The 23,176-nt window shown below is 36.6% G+C and overlaps 1 protein-coding gene and 1 pseudogene across 2 annotated transcripts in view; one reads left to right on the top strand and one right to left on the bottom strand.

Annotated features, from left to right (window-relative positions):
* STT3B (STT3 oligosaccharyltransferase complex catalytic subunit B) overlaps positions 1 to 23,176 on the bottom strand; it is a 106,579-nt gene that overhangs the window by 57,023 nt on the left and 26,380 nt on the right. For both annotated transcript variants that reach the window (XM_060638449.3, XM_078432425.2), the window contains exon 2: positions 2,047 to 2,155. In XM_060638449.3, coding sequence (XP_060494432.1) covers positions 2,047 to 2,155 — 109 coding nt within the window. The remainder of the gene's footprint in view (positions 1 to 2,046; positions 2,156 to 23,176) is intronic.
* On the top strand, positions 4,494 to 6,141 carry LOC132684096 (small ribosomal subunit protein uS12 pseudogene; annotated as a pseudogene).

Genomic DNA, 23,176 nt, shown 5'->3' with positions numbered 1-23,176 from the left:
CCAGCACAAACCCAGGGTCTGTTTATGGAACTAGACTGGACAAATTATACCCACCCATCAAGGGAAGCAGTAAGGAATTTTTTTGCCTTACTTCCAAAGCTTTGAATAGAAACAAAATGAGAAACTCATTCAATACATGTGTAAATGTGAGTTCCACATTTACAACAACTTCAGATGTAAGAAGCCTCAAGCTGAGAAATAACCTCTAAAAACTGTCCTAAAACCAGTAAAACCCCTATTAGCTAGGGTGAAAGCAAATGAGAAAAAAGTATTACAAAAATGGTCCCAAATACCAGGACACTTGGAGAAGAAAACAAGCCCTCCAGTGACGACGAATTCAAAATAAAAAGTTATACACATGCCAGGAAACAAACTGTACTCATCAAATACTGCACTAAGGTATGTAACAGGATATATCTTCCTTATCTGCCCTGGAGACCATCATGACTCCTCTCCTTGTTTCTGTATCTCTGTTTACATCAAGGATAAGAAGAGGGGCGCCTGGGTGGCGCAGTCGGTTAAGCGTCTGACTTCAGCCAGGTCACGATCTTGCGGTCTGTGAGTTCGAGCCCCGCGTCGGGCTCTGGGCTGATGGCTTGGAGCCTGGAGCCTGTTTCCGATTCTGTGTCTCCCTCTCTCTCTGCCCCTCCCCCGTTCATGCTCTGTATCTCTCTGTCCCAAAAATAAATAAAAAACGTTGAAAAAAAAATTAAAAAAAAAAAAGGATAAGAAGATGCCCCAGATTAGAAAAACATCTCACTATCATGGAGAACGTATTCTTCTGACACAGAGGGAACATTTATAAAATGTGGCTATATGCCAGGCCACAAATCAAGTCTCAAAAATTTCAAAGGACTGAAATTTCTGTTTGTTCTCTAACCATAATAGAAGCATAAAGTAAAAAAAGATAACTAGGAAATCCTCTTATGTTTAAAACTCAAATTCTAAATAATCCGTGTACCAGTGGGAATTATAATGGAAATTAAATTTCAACTTGAATGAAAATAAAAATACTATGTATCAAACCTTACACATTATAAATGTAGCTAAAACAGTGATTATTGGGAAATTTATAGTTTTAAAATAAATACATCAGGAGTGCCTAGGTGGTCAGTTGAGCATTGGACTGTTGGTTTCAGCTTGGGTCATGATCCCAGAGTTGTGGGATCAAGACCTGTGTACAGCTCTGCACTCAGAGTGGAGCCTGCAGAAGATTCTTTCTCTTTCCCTCTGCACCTCTCCCCCATTTGTGTGTGCTCTCTTTCTAAAATAATAAATGAAATGAAATGAAATGAGATGAAAACAAAGAAAGGTTATTGAGTAAAGTATCAAGAAGTCAGAAAAACATCAAAATAATCTCAAGAAAATGTGGGGAAGGAAATAAATTGAAATTAACATAACAAAAGACAAATATATAATGCAGATAATCAACAACGTCAAAGTTTCTTTGGGTTAAGAAATCTAACAAAAGTGATAAACTTCTAACAAAAAGTAAGGCTAAATATATGTCCCCCATAGATGTCTACCTATCATTTTCTTTTTAACATTCTTCCTACATTCCAGATCCCATACATATTTTCCCTTATGTCACATTCTGAATATAACAGCTTCCCATGAGCTATGATCAATACTCAATTACCTGAAGTAATTTAGGGCAGCTTTAGGACCTAAAAATTGAAACTGATTCTTCTAAATTTCGATTTCCTTCCAAAAAATATGATTTCAACAAAGTTGTTACAGAATAAAATAAAACCGCAAATAACCTGAACTTAAGATGTACTATGACAAGAAATCTCCCCTCCCAGTCTCCCCTTGTTAGAAATAGTGGCTAGTATGAGATAACACAAACATGTGCAGGGAAGGGGTGGGGAGGGAGTGTCAAGAAGAGATTTAGTAAATAAAAAAATACTGGATAATCAGCTACAGAAAATTGTATTAGTTAACTATACAAAGGTTTCAAGGATCTCCATCACCTTAGTAACTAATGATTTACTGAAATAACTATAAAACTTTGTGATTAACATAAATAACTGCAGAGATACTTACAGTACCACCTACTATTCTTCCTAGTGGATACCATGCTCTTTCATCAAACCAGTTTAAAAATTCATAGAACCCATGAGATGCAAGATGATGTGTTGATCTATAGTTAAACCTAGAAAAAACAGGAAAAAAGGAAATGTTATAAAAGTTTGCTTACTAGAAACAAGTAGCTCTATCTTTTTAATATTATAAAAACAAATATCTTTATATTTAACTCTATAGCTACATAAAAATTTCTTTCATAGAAACTGAGTAACATTATTCTCCAAGGAATAGGCTTATAATACTACTAATATAACTAAAAACAAAGGCCCATTCCCCCCCCCCCCCAACCCCCCAACCCATGCCTACAAAACGAGTAATGCTCAAAATAACATTTGGTCATTGCTTAGGATGCAGGCAGTACATGGCTATGGATTTAAACAAAATAAGGTGAGGGTACATGGAATTCACCACACGGTCCAAGTCAATGACTCTCAAAAGATTAATAACTACTGACAGAAGACAGCATCAGAATAACTTGACATGGTCGTCTTCAGTCCTACAACCCTAAAAATTACAGGAATAAGCAATAAATTATAATAGCACTAAAACCATAAGAAAATAAAGTGTAAGAGCACTCACTGTAAAACAAGAACGACCTTAAGGAATGAGAAATTTAATCAATGAAAGACAAAAGAGAAATGAGAAGAAATGCACTGGACCATTTTTAGACAAATTTCATCAAATACAAAAACGAACACACCCAAATATCAAATATTTGAGAAAAGTAAGCAACATGAAAGCATCAAAAACAAATGGAAGAATACCATAGGAAGCAGAAATAAGACTACCTACAGAAACTACCTAAGACAGGCCTTGGCAGCCTGATAGGATATAACAATTATAAATATTTACACACTCAACATCAGAGCACCTAAATATAGTAAGCAAATAGTAACAGATCCAAATGCAGAAATAGAGAACAATGCAATAATATTAGAGGAATTTCAATGCCCTACTTTCAATACTGGACAGAACATACAGAGAGAATATCAGTAAGTTGATACCGGATTTGAACTACACTTCAAACCAAATGGATCTAACAGATTAATACAGAACATTCCATATAATGGTGGCAGAACACATATTATTCTCAGGCACACACAGAATATTCTCCAGGATATAAATGTTAGGTCACAAAACAAGTCTTAACAAATTTAAGAAGACTAAAACTATATTAAGTATCTTTTCCAACCACAATGGTATGACTCTAGAAATCAAGAAGAAAACTGGAAAATTCATAAACATGTGGAAGTTAAAAACAGTTGTGAAAAACCAATAGGTCAAAGGAGAAGTAAAAAGGACAATAAAAAATATCTTGAGACAAACACAAATGGAAACATAGTAAAACATACAGAATGCAGCAAAAGCAGATTTAAGAGGGAAGTTTACAGCAACAAATATCTACATTAAATAAATAATAAAAAAAAGATCTCCAACAACCTGACTTCACACCTCAAGGAACTAGAAAAAGAATAAACTGTACCCAAAGTTAGCAGAAGAAAGGAAATAACAAAGATTAGAGCAGACATCAATGAAATAGAGACTAGAAAAACAAAAGATCAACTAAACTAAGAACTGGTGTTTTTGAAAAGATAAACAAAATTGACAACCTTTTAGCTAGACTAAGAAAAGAGAGAAGACTCAGATAAATAAAATCAGAAATGAAAGGGGAAATATTATAACCTAAACCACAAAGATACAAAGGATTGTAAGAGACAACTATGAACAAACACACACCAACAAACTGGACAACCTAGAAGAAATGAACTAATAATAAAAACATATAACCTACATCAACACTGAACCAGGAAGAAATAAAGTCAAAACAGAACAATAATAAGGAAATTGAATCAGTAACCAAAAACCTCCCAAGAAAGAAAAGATGGCCTCAATGGCAAATTCCTCCAAACACTTAAAGAATAATTAATGCCAATCCTTAAACTCTTCCAAAAAACTGAAGAAGTGAGAACATGTCTACACTCAATTTATGAGACAAGACTTACCCTGATAACTGAAGCCAGATGAAGGTACTACAAGGTGAAAAACAAAAAAAACAAAACAAGCTATAGGTCAACATCCCTGATGAACATATATGCAAAAATCAAGAAAATACTAGCAAACCAACAGCACATTCTTTAACACACCATGATCATAGAGCACAACCAACAGGTTATCCCTGGAAGTCAAGGATGGTTCAACATATGGAAATCAATAAATGTGATAACACCAGATTAATAAAAATGAAGAATAAAAATCATGATCATGTCAACAGATGTAGAAAAGGCATTGGACAAAATTCAACATCCTTTCACGACAAAAACTTTCAACAGATTGGGTATAGAAGGAAGGTAATCTGAACATAATAAAGGTCATATATGACAAGCCCACAGCTAACATCAAACTCGATGGTAAAAGGTTGAAAGATTTTCCTCTAAGATCAAGAACAAGACAAAGGTGCCCACTCTCACCACTTCTATTCAACACAAAACTAAAGTCCTATCCAGAGCAATTAGGCAAGAAAAAGAAAAGGAATCCAAGTTGGGAAAGAAGTAAAATTGTTTGCAGAAGACACAATCTTATCTACAGAAAAACCTAAAGACTCCACTAAATAACTGTAGAATAAAAAGGATTCAGTAAAGGTGCAGGGTACAAAATCATCATTCAAAACTCCGATGCATTTCTACACACTGTGAAATATCTGAAAGAGAAATTAAGAAAACAAACCCACCATTTACAATAGTGTTAAAGTCAATAAAGTACTTAGGAATACATTTAACAAAGGTGTAAGACCTGACCAGCACACTGAAAATGGTGACAATGCAAGAGGCAAGCAAATGGAAAGATATCTCATATTCTTGAATTGAACCATTAACATTTAAGTGTCCACGTTACCCAATGCATTCTACAGATTCTATGCAATCCCTATAAAAATTCAATGGCATTTTTCACAGAAAAAGAAAATCTAAAAATGTGTGTGGAACCACAAAAGGCTTTGAATAGAGAAAGCAATCTTGACAAAGGATGTGGTATCACAAAGGTGGAGGGATCATACTTCCTGACTTCAAACTCTATTTAAAGCTATAGTATTCAAAACAGTATGGTACTGGCACAAACAAAGAAATAGACCACTGGAACAGAATACAGAGCCAAGAAATAAACCGACACATACATAATCTTTGACAAGTGTGCCAAGAACAAACAATGGGGAAAGGATAGTCTTTTTATTTAATGGTGTTGGGAAAGGTGGATATTACATGCAAAAGCATAAAATTGGACCTTTCTCTTACACCATACACACAAATTAACCTAAAATGTATTCTAGAGCGGGGCTCCTAGGTGGCTCAATCAGTTAAGCATCCAACTTTGGCTCAGGTCATGATCTCATGGTTCATGGGTTTGAGCCCCACATCGAGTTCTGTGCCAACAGCTTGGAGCCTGGAGCCTGCTTCGGATTCTGTGTCTCCCTCTCCCTCTGCTCTCCCCTCCCCCCAGCCAGAATTCTGTCTCTCTCTCTCTCAAAGATAAATAAATGTTAAATGTATTTTTAATGTATTTTAATGTATTCTAGAGCTCTTTTGCTCAGGCCTGTGGCGCAGGCAGGATGGGCGAGTTCAAGATCTTCATACTTCCAGGATGCTCCATGGCCACCGACAAGATCAGAAGTGGCATGATAAACAGTACAAGAAAGCCCATTTAATGGTCACAGCCCTGAACGCCAACCCTTTAGGTGGTGTTTCTCATGCAAAAGGAACTGTGCTGGAAAAAGTTGGGGTTGAAGCCAAACAGCCAAATTCTCCCATCAGGAAGTGTGTCAGGGTCCAGCTGATCAAGAATGGCAAGAAATAAAAATAAAAATAAAAAAATCACAGCCTTTGTACCCAATGATGGTTGTTTGGATTTTGTCAAGGAAAATGATGAGGTTCTGACTGCTGGATTTGATCACAAAGGTCATGATGTCAGTGACATTCCTGAAATTCACTTTAACGCTGCCAAACAGCCAATGTCTCTCTTTTGCCTTTATTACAAACCAAGAAGGAAAGCCCAAGATCATAAATTTTGATGGTGAAAACATGACAATAATAAAATAAATCAAGTATTATAGACTGAAACGTGAGACCTGAAACCACAAAATTCTAGGAAAAAAGACACAGAAAATGTTCCTTGGCATTGCCCTTGGCAATTATTATTATTATTTTTTTTTTTTTTTTTTCCCAGGAGGGGACACCAAAACCAAAAGCAAAAGTAAAGAGACTATATCAAACCAAAAAGTTAGAATAAGGAAACGACGATATGAAAAGGCAACCTATGGAATGAGAGAAAATATGTGCAAAACATATTGAATAAGCAGTCAGTATCTAAAATAAATAAGGAACCATAGCACTCAATAAGAACAACAAAAACCTCCTCCAAACAAACAAATCCGATTTTTAAAATGTTTTAATTTTGTGAAAGAAAGAGCGTACGCGTGGGGGAAGGGCAGAGAGCAAGGGAGACAGAGGATCTGAAGCAGTCTCTGTGTTGTCAGTACAGAGCCCCAGATGGGGCTCTAACTCAGGAACCTGTGAGATCATGACCTGAGTCGAAGTCGACGCTTAACCAATCAGGCGCTGCCAAATCTGATTTTTCTTTTAATTTTTTAATATTTATTTATTTTTGAGAGACAGAGAGAGAGACAAACAGAGCATGAGTGGGGGAGGGGTGGGGACAGAGGGAGACACAGAATCCGAAGCAGGCTCCAGGCTCTGAGCTGTCAGCACAGAGCCCGATGTGGGACTCGAACCGACAAACCGTGAGATCATGACCCGTGCCGGAGTCATCAACGGAGCCACCCAGGAGCCCTGCCAAATCGGATTTTTAAATGGAGCTGAATTATCCCTAAGATAACATATGGTCAACAGATACATGAAAACATGCTCAACATCACTAGCCATCAGGGAAATGCAAATCAAAAATACAATGAGATATACCTCACACCTATCAGGATGGCTATCTATCATCAATAAGAGGTAACAAATGTTGTCAAGGGTGTTGAAAAAAAAATCTCAAACAGAGATGGTGGGAATATAAACTGTTATAGCTATTATGGAAAATGGTATGGAGGCTTTAAAATGGAACCACAATACAATCCAGCAATCCTATTTCTGGGTATATATCCTAAGGAATGAAATCAGTATCTGGAAGAGGTATCTGCACTCCCATGTTCATTGCAGCACTTTCATAACAGCAAAGATATGGAAATAATTTACGTGTCTTTCAATGGATGAATGGAAAAAGAAAACGTAAATATATATAATGGAATATTACTCAGCCACAACACAAAAGGAAATCTTTCTATTTGATTTGTAACAACATGGATGAAACTGGAGGGTATTCTGCTATGAGGAAACAAGCTACAGAAGGAAAAATACTGTGTACCACTTATAAGTGGACTCTTAAAAAATAAGTTTAACTCAGAGTAGGATCGTGGTTGCCAGGGGATGTGGAAATGGGAAGAGGATGGTCAAAGGGTATAAACTGTCAGTCATAACATGAATAAATTATAAGGATTTAATGTACATCATGGTGACTATAGTTAATAATACTATATTGCATACTTGAAATTTGTTGAGTAGATCTTAAGAGCCCTCATCAAAACAAAAGTAACTACCTGAGGCAATGCATGTGTTAAATTGTGTGCTAATCATTTCCCAATTTATGTCTATCAAATCATCAAGCAATATACTTTAAATATATACAACTTTGTCAATTATATGTCAATAGAACTGGAAAGAAGTATTATGAAAAAAATTAAGAAATCTAAAGATAAATCCAGAAGTTTTCATGTTTATCTTAACTGGAGGGAAAAAAAAGCCTCATACACAATCTCGATAAATTTCAAAATGTTAAGGATAACTACAAGTCTCCTAATTTTACCTCCTATCTCTAGTCCTCTTCCTGCTTTCTGTACAGGCAGCCTTGCCTACCCAAGATCCTTTCGTTAATTCATTCTAACTCTCCCCAAAAGATGCTGGTCACAACTGGGTCTCTTCAACAAGTATTACCACCATGCTCAACAACTTACCAATATTATCTCCCTGCCTACGTAGGTTTTTTAAAATTTGGGTTTAGTTTTACCTTGAATGTCCCAAAGGCATTTCAAACTCAACATCCAATTAAACTCATGATCAGACTCTTCCTACCTACCTCCAAACGAATATATACACTATGTCTGCTTTTAGGGTGTTCTGCCATCTAAATTAAAGCAAAAAATTTAGATGTAATCATTGATGATTCCTTCTCTTTCACATCCTATACACAAATCACAAGTTGTCATACTACTTCTTATTAAAGATCTCTAAAATTTGTCTACTGTAACTGATATCACAAAAACACAAAGGATCATAAAAGACTGCTATGAAGAATTATACATCAACAAATTGGACAATTTGTCTACTCTTTTCCTACTGCAGTACTAGCACTCTAATCCAAGCTATCGCCTTAGGCTACAGCAGTAGTCTCCCAATTCATCCCCCTAGATCCATTTTTGCTCATCTCCTAATTCCCCAATCTATAGGTCTTAAGAACATCTTTTCAAAATGCAAATGTGATCATATTGCAACCCGCTGCTAAACTATTCAAAGGCTTCCTCTTCCAAAAAATTTTTAATAAATTTTAAGAAATTAAAGGGAAAGAAGCTCCACTTCTTAACATGATCAAAGCCACACACAGTAGCCCCCCTTATCTGTGGGGAACACGTTCTAAGACCCCCCCCCAGTGGATGTCTGAAACTGCAGATAGCAACGAACCCTAAATACATTTTTTCATATACATACCTATGATGATAATGTTTAATTTATAAATTAGGCACAGAGATTAACAATAACTAATGATAAAATAGAATTATAATATACTGTAATAAAAGTTATGTGAACATGGTCTCTCTCTCAAAATATCTTATTGTACCATATTCATCCTCCCATGCTGAAACTGCCTATGTGATGAGATGAAGTGAGATGAATGATGTAGGCACTGTGATGTAGTCACTGTTGACCTTCTGATGAGAGAATCATCTGCTTCAAGACTGCAGTTGGCCACAGTTAACGGAAACCACGGAAAGCAAAACCACAGATTTGGGAGGAGGGGGTTTCACTACTGAATCTATCCTTCAGTTCTCCAGACTCATTTTGCTCCTTCCCAGGATCTTCAGACTACTACTAATTCCCTTTCCTTGGATGACTAATATCTCCCCTCTCTTGGCGTAAATAACTTATCCTCAAACCTTAGCACATTTCTAGGATACTGTTCTGAAAATGTTCCATGTACTTTTCTTCCTAATACTTGCCACAGATGTAATTTCACATTAGCTCACCTGATTAATATTTACCTCACTAAATACTCCCAATTAGGATGCTACTGTGTCTCCAACATCTAGAACAGCATGTAGTAGACAGCAGCCCTCATGTATTTGTTGAATGAATAACTGATTTCATAAATATGTTTTCCAGTGGGTGTGAGATCACGACAGCTTCCCAGATAGCTACCTAATGCCAATTTTAAATGGCATCCCCAAATTAAAGACTAAGACTGATTTAATTGTATTTCCTGAGATGGAAACCTGAAGGCATAATCAAAAAGTTAAACAAGAGAGCTCACTAAAATTCTACTGGAAATCTAGTCAAGGTACCTAAAAACTAAACATAAACAGAAGTAGAATGTTTAGTCCCATTTTATCCCCAGGATCAAATTACTCCTGGTATGTAAGACTCCCAGAACTCCCTTATGGATTCTCACATACCCATTCTCTTTGATTTTTCAGTTTACTTTCCTCCTGCCTGAATGGTCATTTATTTTTTACCCATTTTCTGGCTTAGTTTCCAACCCACCGGCATGAAGGTTCTTCTGAATGTCCTATGGCTTTCATCTCTTACCCCCTGGAAGTGAAACAACAGGACTACAAAAGGCAGTACATTTTTTTTTTACAGTTTATTTATTTTGAGAGAGAGAGAGAAAGAGAGAGACAGAGAGAGAGGGTGCACACAGGGAGGGGCAGAGAGAAAAGGAGAGAGAGAGAATCCCAAGCAGGCTCCTTGCTGACGGCACGGAGCGTGATGTACGGCTGGAACTTACAAACCGTGAGATCACAACCTGAGCCGAAACCAAGAGCTGGATGCTTAACCAACTGAACCACCCAGGAGCCCCAAGGCAATACACTCTCATTTTACAGGGCACTTTCAGTGTTAGCGCAGTCACTATTTTTTTTTTTTCAGACCCGTAACACAGTACCACATTCTCACTCCTCCCCCAGATGACACAGCACTCAACTAAACAACCCTGTGTGGCAGCAAAATTAACTATGACTATAGAAATAATAAGTAAATAAAAAGTGGACATTCTCTCCAAGAGTTCTTGTTGCTTGGTAATATTACCAACACGGGATTATCAAACATGATTTCTGCCAACAATGATAACTATGTGTTGACATTTCCATGATGACTCCAGAGGTTGAATACTTTTCATATATTTATTAGCCATTAAAAATTTCCTCTTGGGTAAAATGTGAAGTACTTTAGACATTTTTTTTCTAGGTGATTTAAATAAGTTCCTTAAACATTTTTTAATGTTTATTTTTGAGAGAGACAGAGCCTAAGCAGGGGAGGAGCAGACAGAGAGAGGGAGACACAGAATCTGAAGCAGGCTCCAGGCTCTGAGCTGTCAGCACAGAGCCCAACATGGGGCTCCAACTCACAAGCCATAAGATCATGACATGAGCCGAAGTCGGCCGCTCAACTGACTGAGCCACCCCGGTGCCCCTAAGTAAGTTCTTTATAAGCTATAAACTTCTTTTATTACGTGGCTTCTCTTTTCACTCACAATGGTATTTAAAAGAATAGAAATTCTTGACATAAACCTAATTTGCCAACCTTCTGCTATAGGGTTAGTGCTTTTCTCCTGGTTAAACAAGTCCTTCCCTACCCCAAAGTCATAAGGATATTGTTTTATTTTCTTCTTCATGACCATTTACAATTTCAACTTACTCATTTAAGTCCTTAATACACTTGGAATGGATTATTACACATGGTAAGAAATAGGGATCCAATTTTATTTTTACTTCCTCCTTACAAATGATCATTCTCCCATCATTTATTAAAACAATGATCTTTTCTCCATTGTTCTACAGTTCCACTTCCATTATATTTTAAGCGTTTGTTAATGTGCAGATCTGTTTTTGGATTCTATTTTGTTCAAGTGGCCTTTATGTCTTGCATCAGTAATATGCAACCTTGGGGCGCCTGGGTGGCTCAGTCAGTTAAGCATTCATCTTTGGCTCAGGTCATGATCTCACGGTTGGTGAGTTTGAGCCCCATGTCAGGCCCTGTGCAGACAGCTCAGAGCCGAGAGCATGCCTTGGATTCTGTCTTCCTCTCTCTCTGCACCCACGCCCTCAAAAATAAACATTAAAAACTGTTTTTAAAAAATAACATGCAACCTTTATTACTGGAGCTTCAAGTATTATATCTTGATATCTGGTACAACTTTTTTACACTGTGTTTTTTATTTTGTCCTTTTACATTTCTACATAAATTTTAAAATAAGCTTGTCAATTCCATCAAAAAAAAAAAAAAAAAAAAAAAAAAAAAACCCCAAACAAACAAAAAAAACCCAAACACATGTGGTGTTTTAATTGGAAGTCCATAACTCCATATATCAATTTGGGAAGAATTAACATCTTTACAATACTGACTCATCAAATCCATAAATGTAGTTTATCTCCTTCATTTAAATCTTCTTTAATGTCTCTCCAGAAAATGTATAATTTCACCTTAGAGGTCTTGGAACATCTTTGCTTAGATTTATTCCCATCTTTAATGGTATCTTCAATTATTTTTTAAAACTTGTTTGACACTGACAGGAAATCTGATATTTTTACATCAACTTTATAACCAGAAACCTTGCAAATGCTTATTCTAAATTGACAATCTTTTCAGTCAGCAGAAAAATAGAATCATATTAATTACAAAGTAAACAAACTTAATTGAAATAGTTAAGATACACAATATGAAATTCCAAAATGGAATAATCTACTACATTTCAAACTATAAGGGCATGGAAACTTTATTCAAATTAAATCTCCACGAAAAATAAAAGACGAAAGTGTATTTTTCAATAGAAATGAAAACAAAGTTCTTGAGGCTACATATAGTTGCAGTGATGTTAACCAGTGAGGTTAACTATTTCATCTAATTTATTTCAGTATTTTGTTTTGGCTCACAAGATTGATACCTATGTATATTAGTCAAAATTTTTATAAACAGTAATCATCTTTTAAAAGTTTTCCTTGTTGTGGGGCACCTGGGTGGCTCAGTTGGTTAAGCATCTGACTTCAGCTCAGGTCATGATCTCACGGTGCATGAGTTCGAGCCCTGCATTGGGCTCTATGCTGACAGCTCAGAGCCTAAAGCCTGCTTCGAATTCTGTGTCTCCGTCTCTCTCTGCCCCTCCCCCACTTGTGCTCTGTCTCTGTCTCTTGCAAAAATAAACAAAAATTAAAAAAAAAAAAGTTTTCCTTGTTGTTAAAAATATTGTTTAATTAAATGATGCAGAAGTTTGGAGCCTAACAGGAAATTCTGATTCAAAACTGAACAACCACATAATTGTACTCCTCACTGTGTGTGTCTGTACTTACACACATACATATAAATTGTATTTATAAAAATTAAACCAGAAGCATGCAAATCTAACTTTATAAAATATCATGACCCTATGTTGCAGATTCAGTGTTAATACAAGTATAGTCTGATTATTTTCTTTTATGTGAATTCCCAGAATCCCTCCGTTGGGAATATTAAAAACTCAATCCAAACTAAATAGACATTTTTCCAAAGACATACGAATGACAATGGGTACATGAAAAGGTGCTCATCACCGCACATCAAAACCACAATGAGATATCACCTCACCTGTCAGAATGGCTATTTTTAAAAAGACAAGAAATAAAACAAGTATTGGCGAGGATGTGGAGAAAAGGGCACCCTGGTGCACGCTGTTAGTAGCAATGGTGCAGCCATTATGGCAAACTGTATGGAGGTTACTCAAAACACCAAAAGTAGAACTGCCACATAGGATCTGCCAATTCCACTTTTGGGTATTTATCTGAAGGAAACAAAATCACCATCTCAAAAAGATATCTGCACCCCATGTTCACTGCAGCACAGCCAAGACATGGAGACAAACTAAGATTCCATCAATTAATGGATAAAGAAAATGCGGTGTGTACACACACACACACAGAAATATTATTGTTCAGTCACTACAAAGAAGGAAATCCTGCCATTTGTGACAACAAGGATAGACCCTGAGGGGATCTGCTAGGTAAAATAAGATAAAGACAATACTGCATGATTTCACTTACGTACGTAAGAAATCTAAAATAAACCCCTCATAATTGCAGAACAAACTGATGGTTGCCAGAACTGGGGGACAAGAGGTGGGTGAAATGGGTGAAGGTGGTCAAAAGGTACAAGCTTCCAGTTATATGTTACGTTCTAGGATGTAATGCACAGCATGATAACTATAGTTAACAATACTGTACTGTGAATCTGAAAGTTGCTATTAGAATAGATCTTAAAACTCATCACAAGGAAAAAAAATCTATAGGTGTGGTGATGGATGTTAAAACTAAATTTACTGTAGTAATCATTTTGCGGTATATACATATATCAAATCATTATGTTGTACACCTAAAACTAATCTACTGTTCTATGTTAATTAATCTCAATTTCTTACAAAAAGAACCTAGGGGGAAAAAGTTACTAAATTAGGAGAACAAACCAACAACCCAATCCAAACAAATATAAAAAGCATCTGGACCAACAACACAACTACTCTGGATTCTATTATAGTAAATAGCTGAAAAATGAATTTATCAGCTTTCAGTTTCACCTTCTTGAGTAATTTTAGCATGGTCCTTCCAAGGTCTTTGTTCCATCTACATAGAAACCCACCGCAAGCATACATTTTACTCTCTCTTCCTCATGCAATCCTCTCAAACCTGAAATTCACTCCTGAAGAAGCTTCTGTAATATTCTATCCTCCCTTTTCCAGTCCATTTTCACTTGTGCTTTGAAAACGTCACGTTGGAACCTCTACTCTAGTTCACCTAAGATATTTTTCCTTAGTGATTTTTGTATACTTGGAGGTATCCCAGTCCATGGCACTTCACTCACGAGACTCAACTGATGTTTTAGTTAATTCTTTTTGCACACCAGTCATTGGAACACAGACTTAAATTTTTGTCTTCTATTCCCTTCTTCATTAAACCCAAGCAACTTGTGCACAAAAGCAGTCTTCAATCTCAGCATGTCCAATTTACATATTTAAAAAATGTTTAAGTAACTGGAGTGGGGTGATAGAGACAAAACAAGAAGACCATAAAGTGGTAACTGTTGAAGCTGGGCTGTATGTACTCAAGATTCATTATAGTATTAGCTCTACCTTTTTCTTTTTATTAGAGAGAGACAGAGAGACGGCGGGGGGGGGGGGGGGGGGAGTTGGGGAAGGAGGGAGAATCCTAAGCAGGCTCCACACTCAGAAAGGAGCCTGAGGCAGAGCTTGATCCAAGAACCCGGGGATCAGGACCTGAGCCGAAATCAAGAGTTGAACGCTCAACTGACTAAGCCACCCAGGTTCCCCAGCTCTAACTTCTGTGTATGTTTCAAATTTCCCATGAATGTGTATGTGTATATGTATGTACGTGTATAGTTTACATATACGCTGTCTTTGAATAGCCACACAATACATATATATGTAAACTTTATTATGGAAAATATCACACACAAACTTACTCTCATATACAAATTATAGCTTCCCCCAAGTAAAACTAGGTAAACTGACTGAGAAATGAACGTATTAAAGGTCAGGAGTCACCAAAATAAAATGGAAATAAAAGAAACACAAGTGGTAAAATAACCTCTATCTTAAAATAGTCTGAGAACACTAATCAGATTTTAAATATATCCCATCTTTTACTAATATTGTCAAACAACTTTCAGTATTTTAACTTCAATAATTTATTTTGAAACAAGTGTGACAAAAGATGGCAATTATTAAATACAGATGATAGCTACATGAAGATCATTATGGGTCTACTTTTGGTTTATGTAACATTTTCATGAAAGTTTTTTAAAAATAATGAATGCTTCCCCCAAATACTCTCAACCCAATCTCTAGAGCCACTCTGCAATTCCAGTGTGTGGAAAAATGACTTTATTAAGACAGACAAAATAATTCTCACATGGACATGTTTAATTTCTGAAAGAAGCATATCAGTAATTCCACTACTTGCCAGTAACAAGCAAACTGATAGTTTAAAAATGTAAGAAAAAAATGGGGATGAAAGAGTACATGTGATTTTTAAATTTGATAAAGAAACAGCAATAGCCATATTACAAATTAAAAGAGGTCTTAAGAGGGGTGCCTGGGTGGCTCAGTCAGTTAAGTGTCTGACTCTCGATTCTGGTTCAGGTCTTGCTCTCATAGTGAGATCAAGCCCTATGTTGGGCCCTGTCCTGACAGCATGGAGCCTACTTGAGATTCTCTCTCTGCCCCTCCCCTACACACACACTCTTTCTGTCTCTAAATAAAAACATTAAACAACAATAACAAAAAAATAAAAGAGGGCTTACAAGACCCACCTTTACATAGAAGCTAAGATATGTTAATTTTGTTTTCTTCTGCAATGTTTATTAGGTAAGACCTAAAGTGTCTTTTGGCTTTCTAAGACACTGCATTCTATAACTGCTTTTCCCTGTATCTACAGGAAACAATGGAAAGTAAGAAAATAGGAATAAAGAACTTGATTCTGAAAGCCACACACCTGTTTTGGTTTTTTTTTTTAAATCCTTGGAAATCCTATAGTTTATAATTGCTTCATCACAACATACCTTTCAAAAATTAAGCAAAGCTTATGTCCTTGATTTAGGGAGAAGAGACTACCCCTTAAAGTAGCAGCATGAGATTAAATGATGGAATCCTATTTATGGAAAAAAGGTTCTATCTCTTGGGTTCTAGTAGAGATAGTACAATTCTGTATTCAAAACATTACAGCTTAAGTAGAAATTTACAAGCTGGATGAAGGCTTATCCAGCATATACGGTATTGTTTCTTTATGAAAACAAACACTAAATTCCACCCCATTTGCAACCTAGGACTACCTTTATGAACAAGGAGAAAAGGACACTAGCAGCTGCCTCTATGAATTCCTTCTATGAATTTGGTTGGAGATGTAACCACTTGTACATTTGGTTTTGGATTTACTTCATCTAATATAAATTACCTAATGTACACTCAAAACAATAACAACAAAATCTCGTGATTATGTGCTGAAGCAAAATATCACAATATACCCTCAATCTTAAAGGTTAAATAAAAAATTATGCCTCAACCTTAAAATTAACCTATGGCTTTTCTACCTTCAAAAAGAAACCTCTGAGGTGGGAAAGGCTTTTATATGTCTAATTAACTTTCCAGTTCTCTGCAAAAATATGGCAGTGTGTCAGGTAAAAAAAAAATAACATAATTGGAAAATGCCTAAGAATGAATTAAGTAGAAGAATAGTATATAGTTATCCTTAATGCTATAACTAACCTAAAGGCACCTAATACTTCTGGGACTAGCTTTTGAAACATAATATATGGCCCATGTAGAATTTGAACTGGAAAAGGTAAGAAATAAAAGTTTCACTTAATTCATAGCAGGAAGTAAAGGACAGACAAACTTCTCGCCCAAAGACAAGAGCTAAAGTAAAGGTGACACTGAAAGTAAAACGCAAGTTTCCCAAGGGCCAGTTCTGTCATTCTTTTCCCTAAACTAGGTTACATCTCTAAAACTATCTACCAAATGCATACAAATAATTAAATCTTTCATTGAAGTTTGCTATTTGACATTTCTGAAGAAGAGAGGAAGGGAGGTGAGGGCAGGTGATGTTAATCCTTCATAACGCTGACGTTAAGCTGATGGTCTCAAATAAGTGCCCGCTATATCCTTTTCTTACACAGATACAAGATTAATACAGTGTTAGATAAACACAGTAAAAATGCTAGCAATTTAGAAATCAGGATTTATAGAATAGATTCAAACTAGAAGCAACCAGTGGTGCCTGGGTGTCTCAGTCGGCAAAGCGTCCAACTTTGACGTCATGATCTCGTAGTTCGTGGGTTTGAGCCCTGCGTCAGGCTCTATGCTGACAGCTCAGGGCCTGGAGCCTGCTTCAGATTCTGTGTCTCCCTCTTTCTCTGCCCCTCCCCCACTCACCCTCTATCTCTCTCAAAAATAAATAAACATTAAAAAAAATTTTACAAACCAGAAGTAACCAGTATAAATACAGAGGCAAAGAGTGACAAACATGTTCCACATTCCAAAATCATTCAGTCCACAAATACAATTTTCTTAAGACAATGCAAGCCTAGTTTAGCTTAGCCTTTGCAAATAAAATCTAAGAAACAAAAGAATCAGAAAGGAGGGAAGAAACAAAGGAGAGGCAAGCAGCTTTGATCAATGATGGTGCTGAAGAACAAATACAAGTAGCAATGAGGGGAGGAGAGGAGGGAGGTAGAGCAAAAAGAAAGGGAAGTCGTGGAGCACTATGCCAAGTGATCGACCACATCTCAACACAGCCCCCTTAAGACCTGAGGCACCCTAGTGTTTTAACATGCCTTGAGATGAGAAACCAGATTAAACTTACGTTTCTATCAAAAATAAGGATACATGGACTCTAAGTGAGCGCTCAGAGTTGTCCTCTATGGATACATAGCATGTCTTTCAAAAAACTTCCCCCAAACTCTCGCCTGTCAAAATATTAGAATAGTATGCGCCTCTAAGGGTGAATAGTACGGTTTTCATTTTTGAAAGATACAAATCTTATTATTATTATTTTTTTAATTCTTGAGCAACAAGTATGCACCAGGTTTCTGTCAGGCGCTAGGAACAGAGCATTGAAAAGGACAGGCAAAGTCACGGCTCTCCTGAAGTTTAAGTGCAATAAACACAAACCAAGTAATTATAGACTGAAACAAGAGCTTTGCAAGAAATTAACGGAATGAAATAAAAGAGTGAAATGGGAAGAAGGGAAGGAGGGGGGAAGGGGAAAGACTGCTTTAAGAAAGGTGTAAATGGAGTCTTACAATATTTCTGAGACCTTTAAGAATGGGAGTAACCAATCATTCTAAAAGGGGAAAGAGCTGTCCCTACATAGAGGAAGTAGCAAGGGCAAAGACCTCAAGGTGGGAGCTTTTAGCATGTTTAAAAAGAAAGGTATTCAAGAAGGGGAGTGGCCCTATTTATCGATCATCATTTTTAAAAACTGTTAACAACTGCTAGGTACTATAGAAGAATCGCTTTCATTTAATCCCCACACAAAAATAAACCCTCTGAGGTAGAATACAACACTATGTCCAATTTAAAGATGATGAGAGACTAAGGTACAAAGATGTCAAATAACTTATCCAAAGTCATACAGCCATTAGGGGTCAAACTGGGATTTGAACTAGGCAGCTTTGACTCTGGTGGGCATAGTGAATCTTATTAGCGAATTTCAAACAGTTCCCTGTGCTTCAGGGATTCCAAAGAGCCCCCTCTGGAACTACATTTCTGATATGAGTCAGGTATAAACGTTGAAGGGAGTAGGACACACGCTTATGAAGAGAAAAGATCACTATCCTATTTAATATACATTTACCTGTTTATATATTAGATTCTTGTGTAAACCTGCATTTGAAGAAAGGGTTCAAGAGCTAAAACACGTGTTTGAAAACCACTGGTGTATGTTTAAAATTATTGAAGCAAAAAAACCCATCAGCACAGTTCTTTTTTTCTTTTAAAGAAAAAATTTTTTTAACATTTATTCATTTTTGAGAGACAGAGCACAAGAAGGGGAGGGGAAGAGAGGGAGACAGAATTTGAAGCAGGCTCCAGGCTCTAAGCTGTCAGCACACAGCCTGACGTGGGGCTCGAACTCATGAGCTACGAGATCATGACCTGAGCCGAAGTCAGACACTTAACTGACTAAGCCACCCAGGTGCTCCAGGACAGTTCTCTTAAGATGTGTTAAGATGTAACTTTGAACCCTGAAGTTTATGGCCTTTCCTGAGTTACTCTGGAAACAGAAGGACAGAGAAGTCCAATATTATCACTGATTATATCATTTTAGACCAAAACTCTTTGGTACATATTACCTTTTAAACAATCACAGCCAGAATACCCACTACCTTGAATGTTACAATCATTCTGCCAGAGAGAGAACTTTGGAAGACGGAACACAACAAGTTCTCAGCTGGGAAGAAATACATTATCACTTACACTCTTTTTTCATTGACCAGTTCTTCTCACTTCCAGTTCATGGCCCCACACCTGTGCTCAGAAGAGAGGGGGAAACTGGCTATTGCTGAATTGCACTGATGACTACCATATATGTCGTGCTGTTTTGTAAATGAAGCAAAATTAATTACTGATGTATGATAGATATGATCTTCTTTATGCCACACATAACTTAAAGGTTATGTGTGCAGGTATATGTACACAAACATTTCAAAGACTGTATATTCTTCAAAGAAATCCTCGGAGACTACATAACAAGTTGTCAATAGATTGTGCCTCATTCTTTGACTATTTTTTTTAGTGTTTACTTTTGAAAGAGAGCACGTGTACAAGCAGGGAAGGGACAGAGGGAGACAGAGAATCTAATGCAGGCTCCATGCTGTCAGTGCAAAGCCCGACGTGGGTCTTGAACCCACAAACCATGACATCATGACCTGAGCTGAAGTCAGATGCTCAACCAACTAAGCCACCCAGCAGCCCCCCCCCCAACCGACTTTGACTTTTTTTTTAAACAATGAGCAATTATTAAAAAAGGAAAAAAAAAAAAAAGCCTAGACCAAAAAAAAAAAAATCGTAGCCAGGAAACTTTATTAAGTACTGCTTGACCAATAAATAACCATCACCACCACCTTATTAGCATCACACACAATGCTTTTACCAAGGCTTTCAACAAATATTACTTTCACAAAGGAGATACAATGCAAGAGGTCCCCATCTTTGCCTCAAGGTTCTCCCCTTCTTGGCACCTTTCTTATGCTTCATATATTAAACCAGTTCAACCACTGTGTGTCTCCAGATAACCACACTTTTCTCGGTAAACTATAATTTCTAATCTTTACTCCCTCAAGGTTTATTTCCCATCTTATAAAGGCATATGTAAGCATGGGTAACACATAATTTTCCAAAAGACTTGCAATCCCTCCTTCCTCTTCCTTCCACTATCAACACAGGCTTTATTTTCCCCAATCTTTCCTCCCTTATACACCAGCTTGCCACACAAATGTAAAACAACTACTCTGAGACAATATCTAATGATAACATGAAAATAATGTCTGCTAAAATCTGCATACTCAATGTATCAAAAAAATGAGAAAAGATGGGAAAATATTTCTTCTCACAGCTTTTTCCTTCATGGTTTTTTTAAAAAAAAATTTTTTTAACGTTTATTCATTTTTGAGAGACAGAGAGAGCATGAGCAGGGAAAGGGCAGAGGGAGGGAGACACAGAATCTGAAGCAGGCTCCAGGCTCTGAGCTGTCAGCACAGAGCCCGACATGGGGCTCGAACTCACCAACTGTGAGATCATGACCTGAGCCGAAGTCGGACGCTCAACCGACAGAGCCACCCAGGCGCCCCTTCCTTCATGGTTTTTAAAATGTTTACAAGGTATAAAACAGAAACTTTGGAATTTCTATTTGATCTAAAACAGCTAATTTACTTTTATAATATACACACTGTATAATAAATTAAAAACTTATAAGATACCTCATAAGCTCTCATTAGAAAGAAAGAATGCAAGACAAACATGCTAATAAGTTAATTCTATTGTTTCTATTGCCCATTACTGCAACATCTCTCATGACATATACAACTTCATTATAACCATAATCATCTATCAGTATTTTGACTTGAACTACTAATGAGATTTAAAGTTTAGCAATTTGTTTTGAATTTCTTCCTCTTTCCCGTTATCAAGTATTTTCTAATTTCACAGGAATTTCAAGTACAGTTGTTTGTCATCCTTTATTGAATTAAAAAAAATCACACTTTACTCTTGTTACTAACAAGTGAGAAAATTATTCATTTACTCATTTCAGAAATGAAGTCTATATAAGACTTATTTTGGCCATCTTAAGAAGCCATTCTCCCTAGGGGCGCCTGGGTGGCTCAGTCGGTTAAGCGTCCGACTTCGGCTCAGGTCACGATCTCGCGGTATGTGGGTTCGAGCCCCGCGTCGGGCTCTGTGCTGACTGCTCAGAGCCTGGAGCCTGTTTCAGATTCTGTGTCTCCCTCTCTCTCTGACCCTCCCCCGTTCATGCTCCGTCTCTCTCTGTCTCGAAAATAAATAAATGTTAAAAAAAAATAAAAATAAAAATAAAAAAAAAAGAAACCATTCTCCCTCTTTCTGAAGGAAAAAAAAGTGCCAAAAATCTGTAAAAGTGGCTAATTTGTAGCTCCTTTTGGCTTTCACTCTTAGTGTAATACAGTATTTGAATAATTTTCTACCCTAAGTGAAGCAATGGAAACTCACCTTCTCCATTATGTATTTTTAAGACTTAACTATTTCAATGTGTCTCTTTTCTTCCTAGCATTAGCCTAGGTGTTCCATAAGAGAAACACTTTTCCTATTTCTTCAACCACTATAGCAAAAACTGCAATATGAAAACAAGAAGAAAAAGCACTCTTTTAAAGAAGGTTACTGTTTTTATGGAAAAGACCAATTTTTCTAACTTTAGAATGCTACACTGCTTCCTAAAGAATGCTGTTTAACCACTATCAGCTCTATTAAAATAATAAAATCTGTGCTAACTATGTAAAGGGTTGGCTCTGTCCTAAGGGTGACCATCTGAATATGAAAATTCCAAATGAGACATAATTCACCAAAGCATCACAAGGTTTTTATTGTAATTTCTATCCCTGAAACTGACCTCTGTTCATTTTTCTGATTTAATAGTAACTTTTCTACTCTACGTCACGCTTTAGAATTAGTAAGATAGTCTTTATAATTTTTTCAATTTGCCCTCACAAATAACTCAGGATATATATTAGTCATTAAAGATAAATTAGCTATGTTTGATTTCTATAGATTATGATCCAGCCAATAAACTTCTAAGAACTAAAACTGTCCGAAAGAATCATGGAGTTGTCTCAGTAACACGTATCTTACTTGTTCTCTTAGAGAAAGCACAGTATTCCCACACCAACACTGTGAACTGTACCTTCATTTTGGAACCCTAGATTTTCACACCTCAGGGCAACATACAGGACAAGTGAGTGATATATCTTTCTTTTGTAAATGGGAAATGGATGACTGTACAATAAGATATGGGGGTGGGGAAATCAGTGTGATGCTTAAACCTCAGTTTTAAGTAAAGAAGCTGAGAATCTGAAAATTCCCTTGCAAGTATCACATGCCTCTAAATCCCTTGGACGAAAAAAAAATCAAGTACCATACAAAGACATTTTCTTAGTTACAACGCTCCAAATATTGATGTCAAAGCTTGGTCTACACTGTTCTCTTTTCAACATTACCTCTTCTCTTTTTCTTATCTATTTCCTGAACTTTGACTACGATGTAGGATTCCCAAGTACACAATTCCTTTTTCTAAATTCTAAATCCATACATTGAACAGCCTACTTGAGTATCTACTTAGAAATCTGTCTCCACAGATACGATACTCAACATACCTACAACTGAACTCATTATTTACTCTACCCTCTACTCTTAAAGTAGCTCTCTATCTTAATTAAAATGTTACCATTATCACTGGTATCTGGGAATCATAAAATCCTCATTCCCTATCCTTAGCTCTTAAACTCCCCTAATTAAAGCCCTCTTCATATTTTATCTGGATCATTTCACCTGCCTCCTGACTTCCTAGCTTCCAGTATTTCCTTCCAATGGGAAATCCATTCTCCACACAACAGAAAAGTTTCTCTCTAAAATGATTATACCAATCCTTCAACTGTTTCCCCAAGTCTACAGGATGAAGTCCTAATATTTTTAAGACTCCCTTCCC

Source organism: Panthera onca, chromosome C2 (genome assembly GCF_046562875.1).
Source record: "Panthera onca isolate mPanOnc1 chromosome C2, mPanOnc1 haplotype 2, whole genome shotgun sequence".
NCBI lineage: Eukaryota > Metazoa > Chordata > Mammalia > Carnivora > Felidae > Panthera > Panthera onca.
The sequence above is the reverse complement of the archived record's forward strand: the minus strand, read 5'-3'. Positions and strand labels throughout refer to the sequence as shown.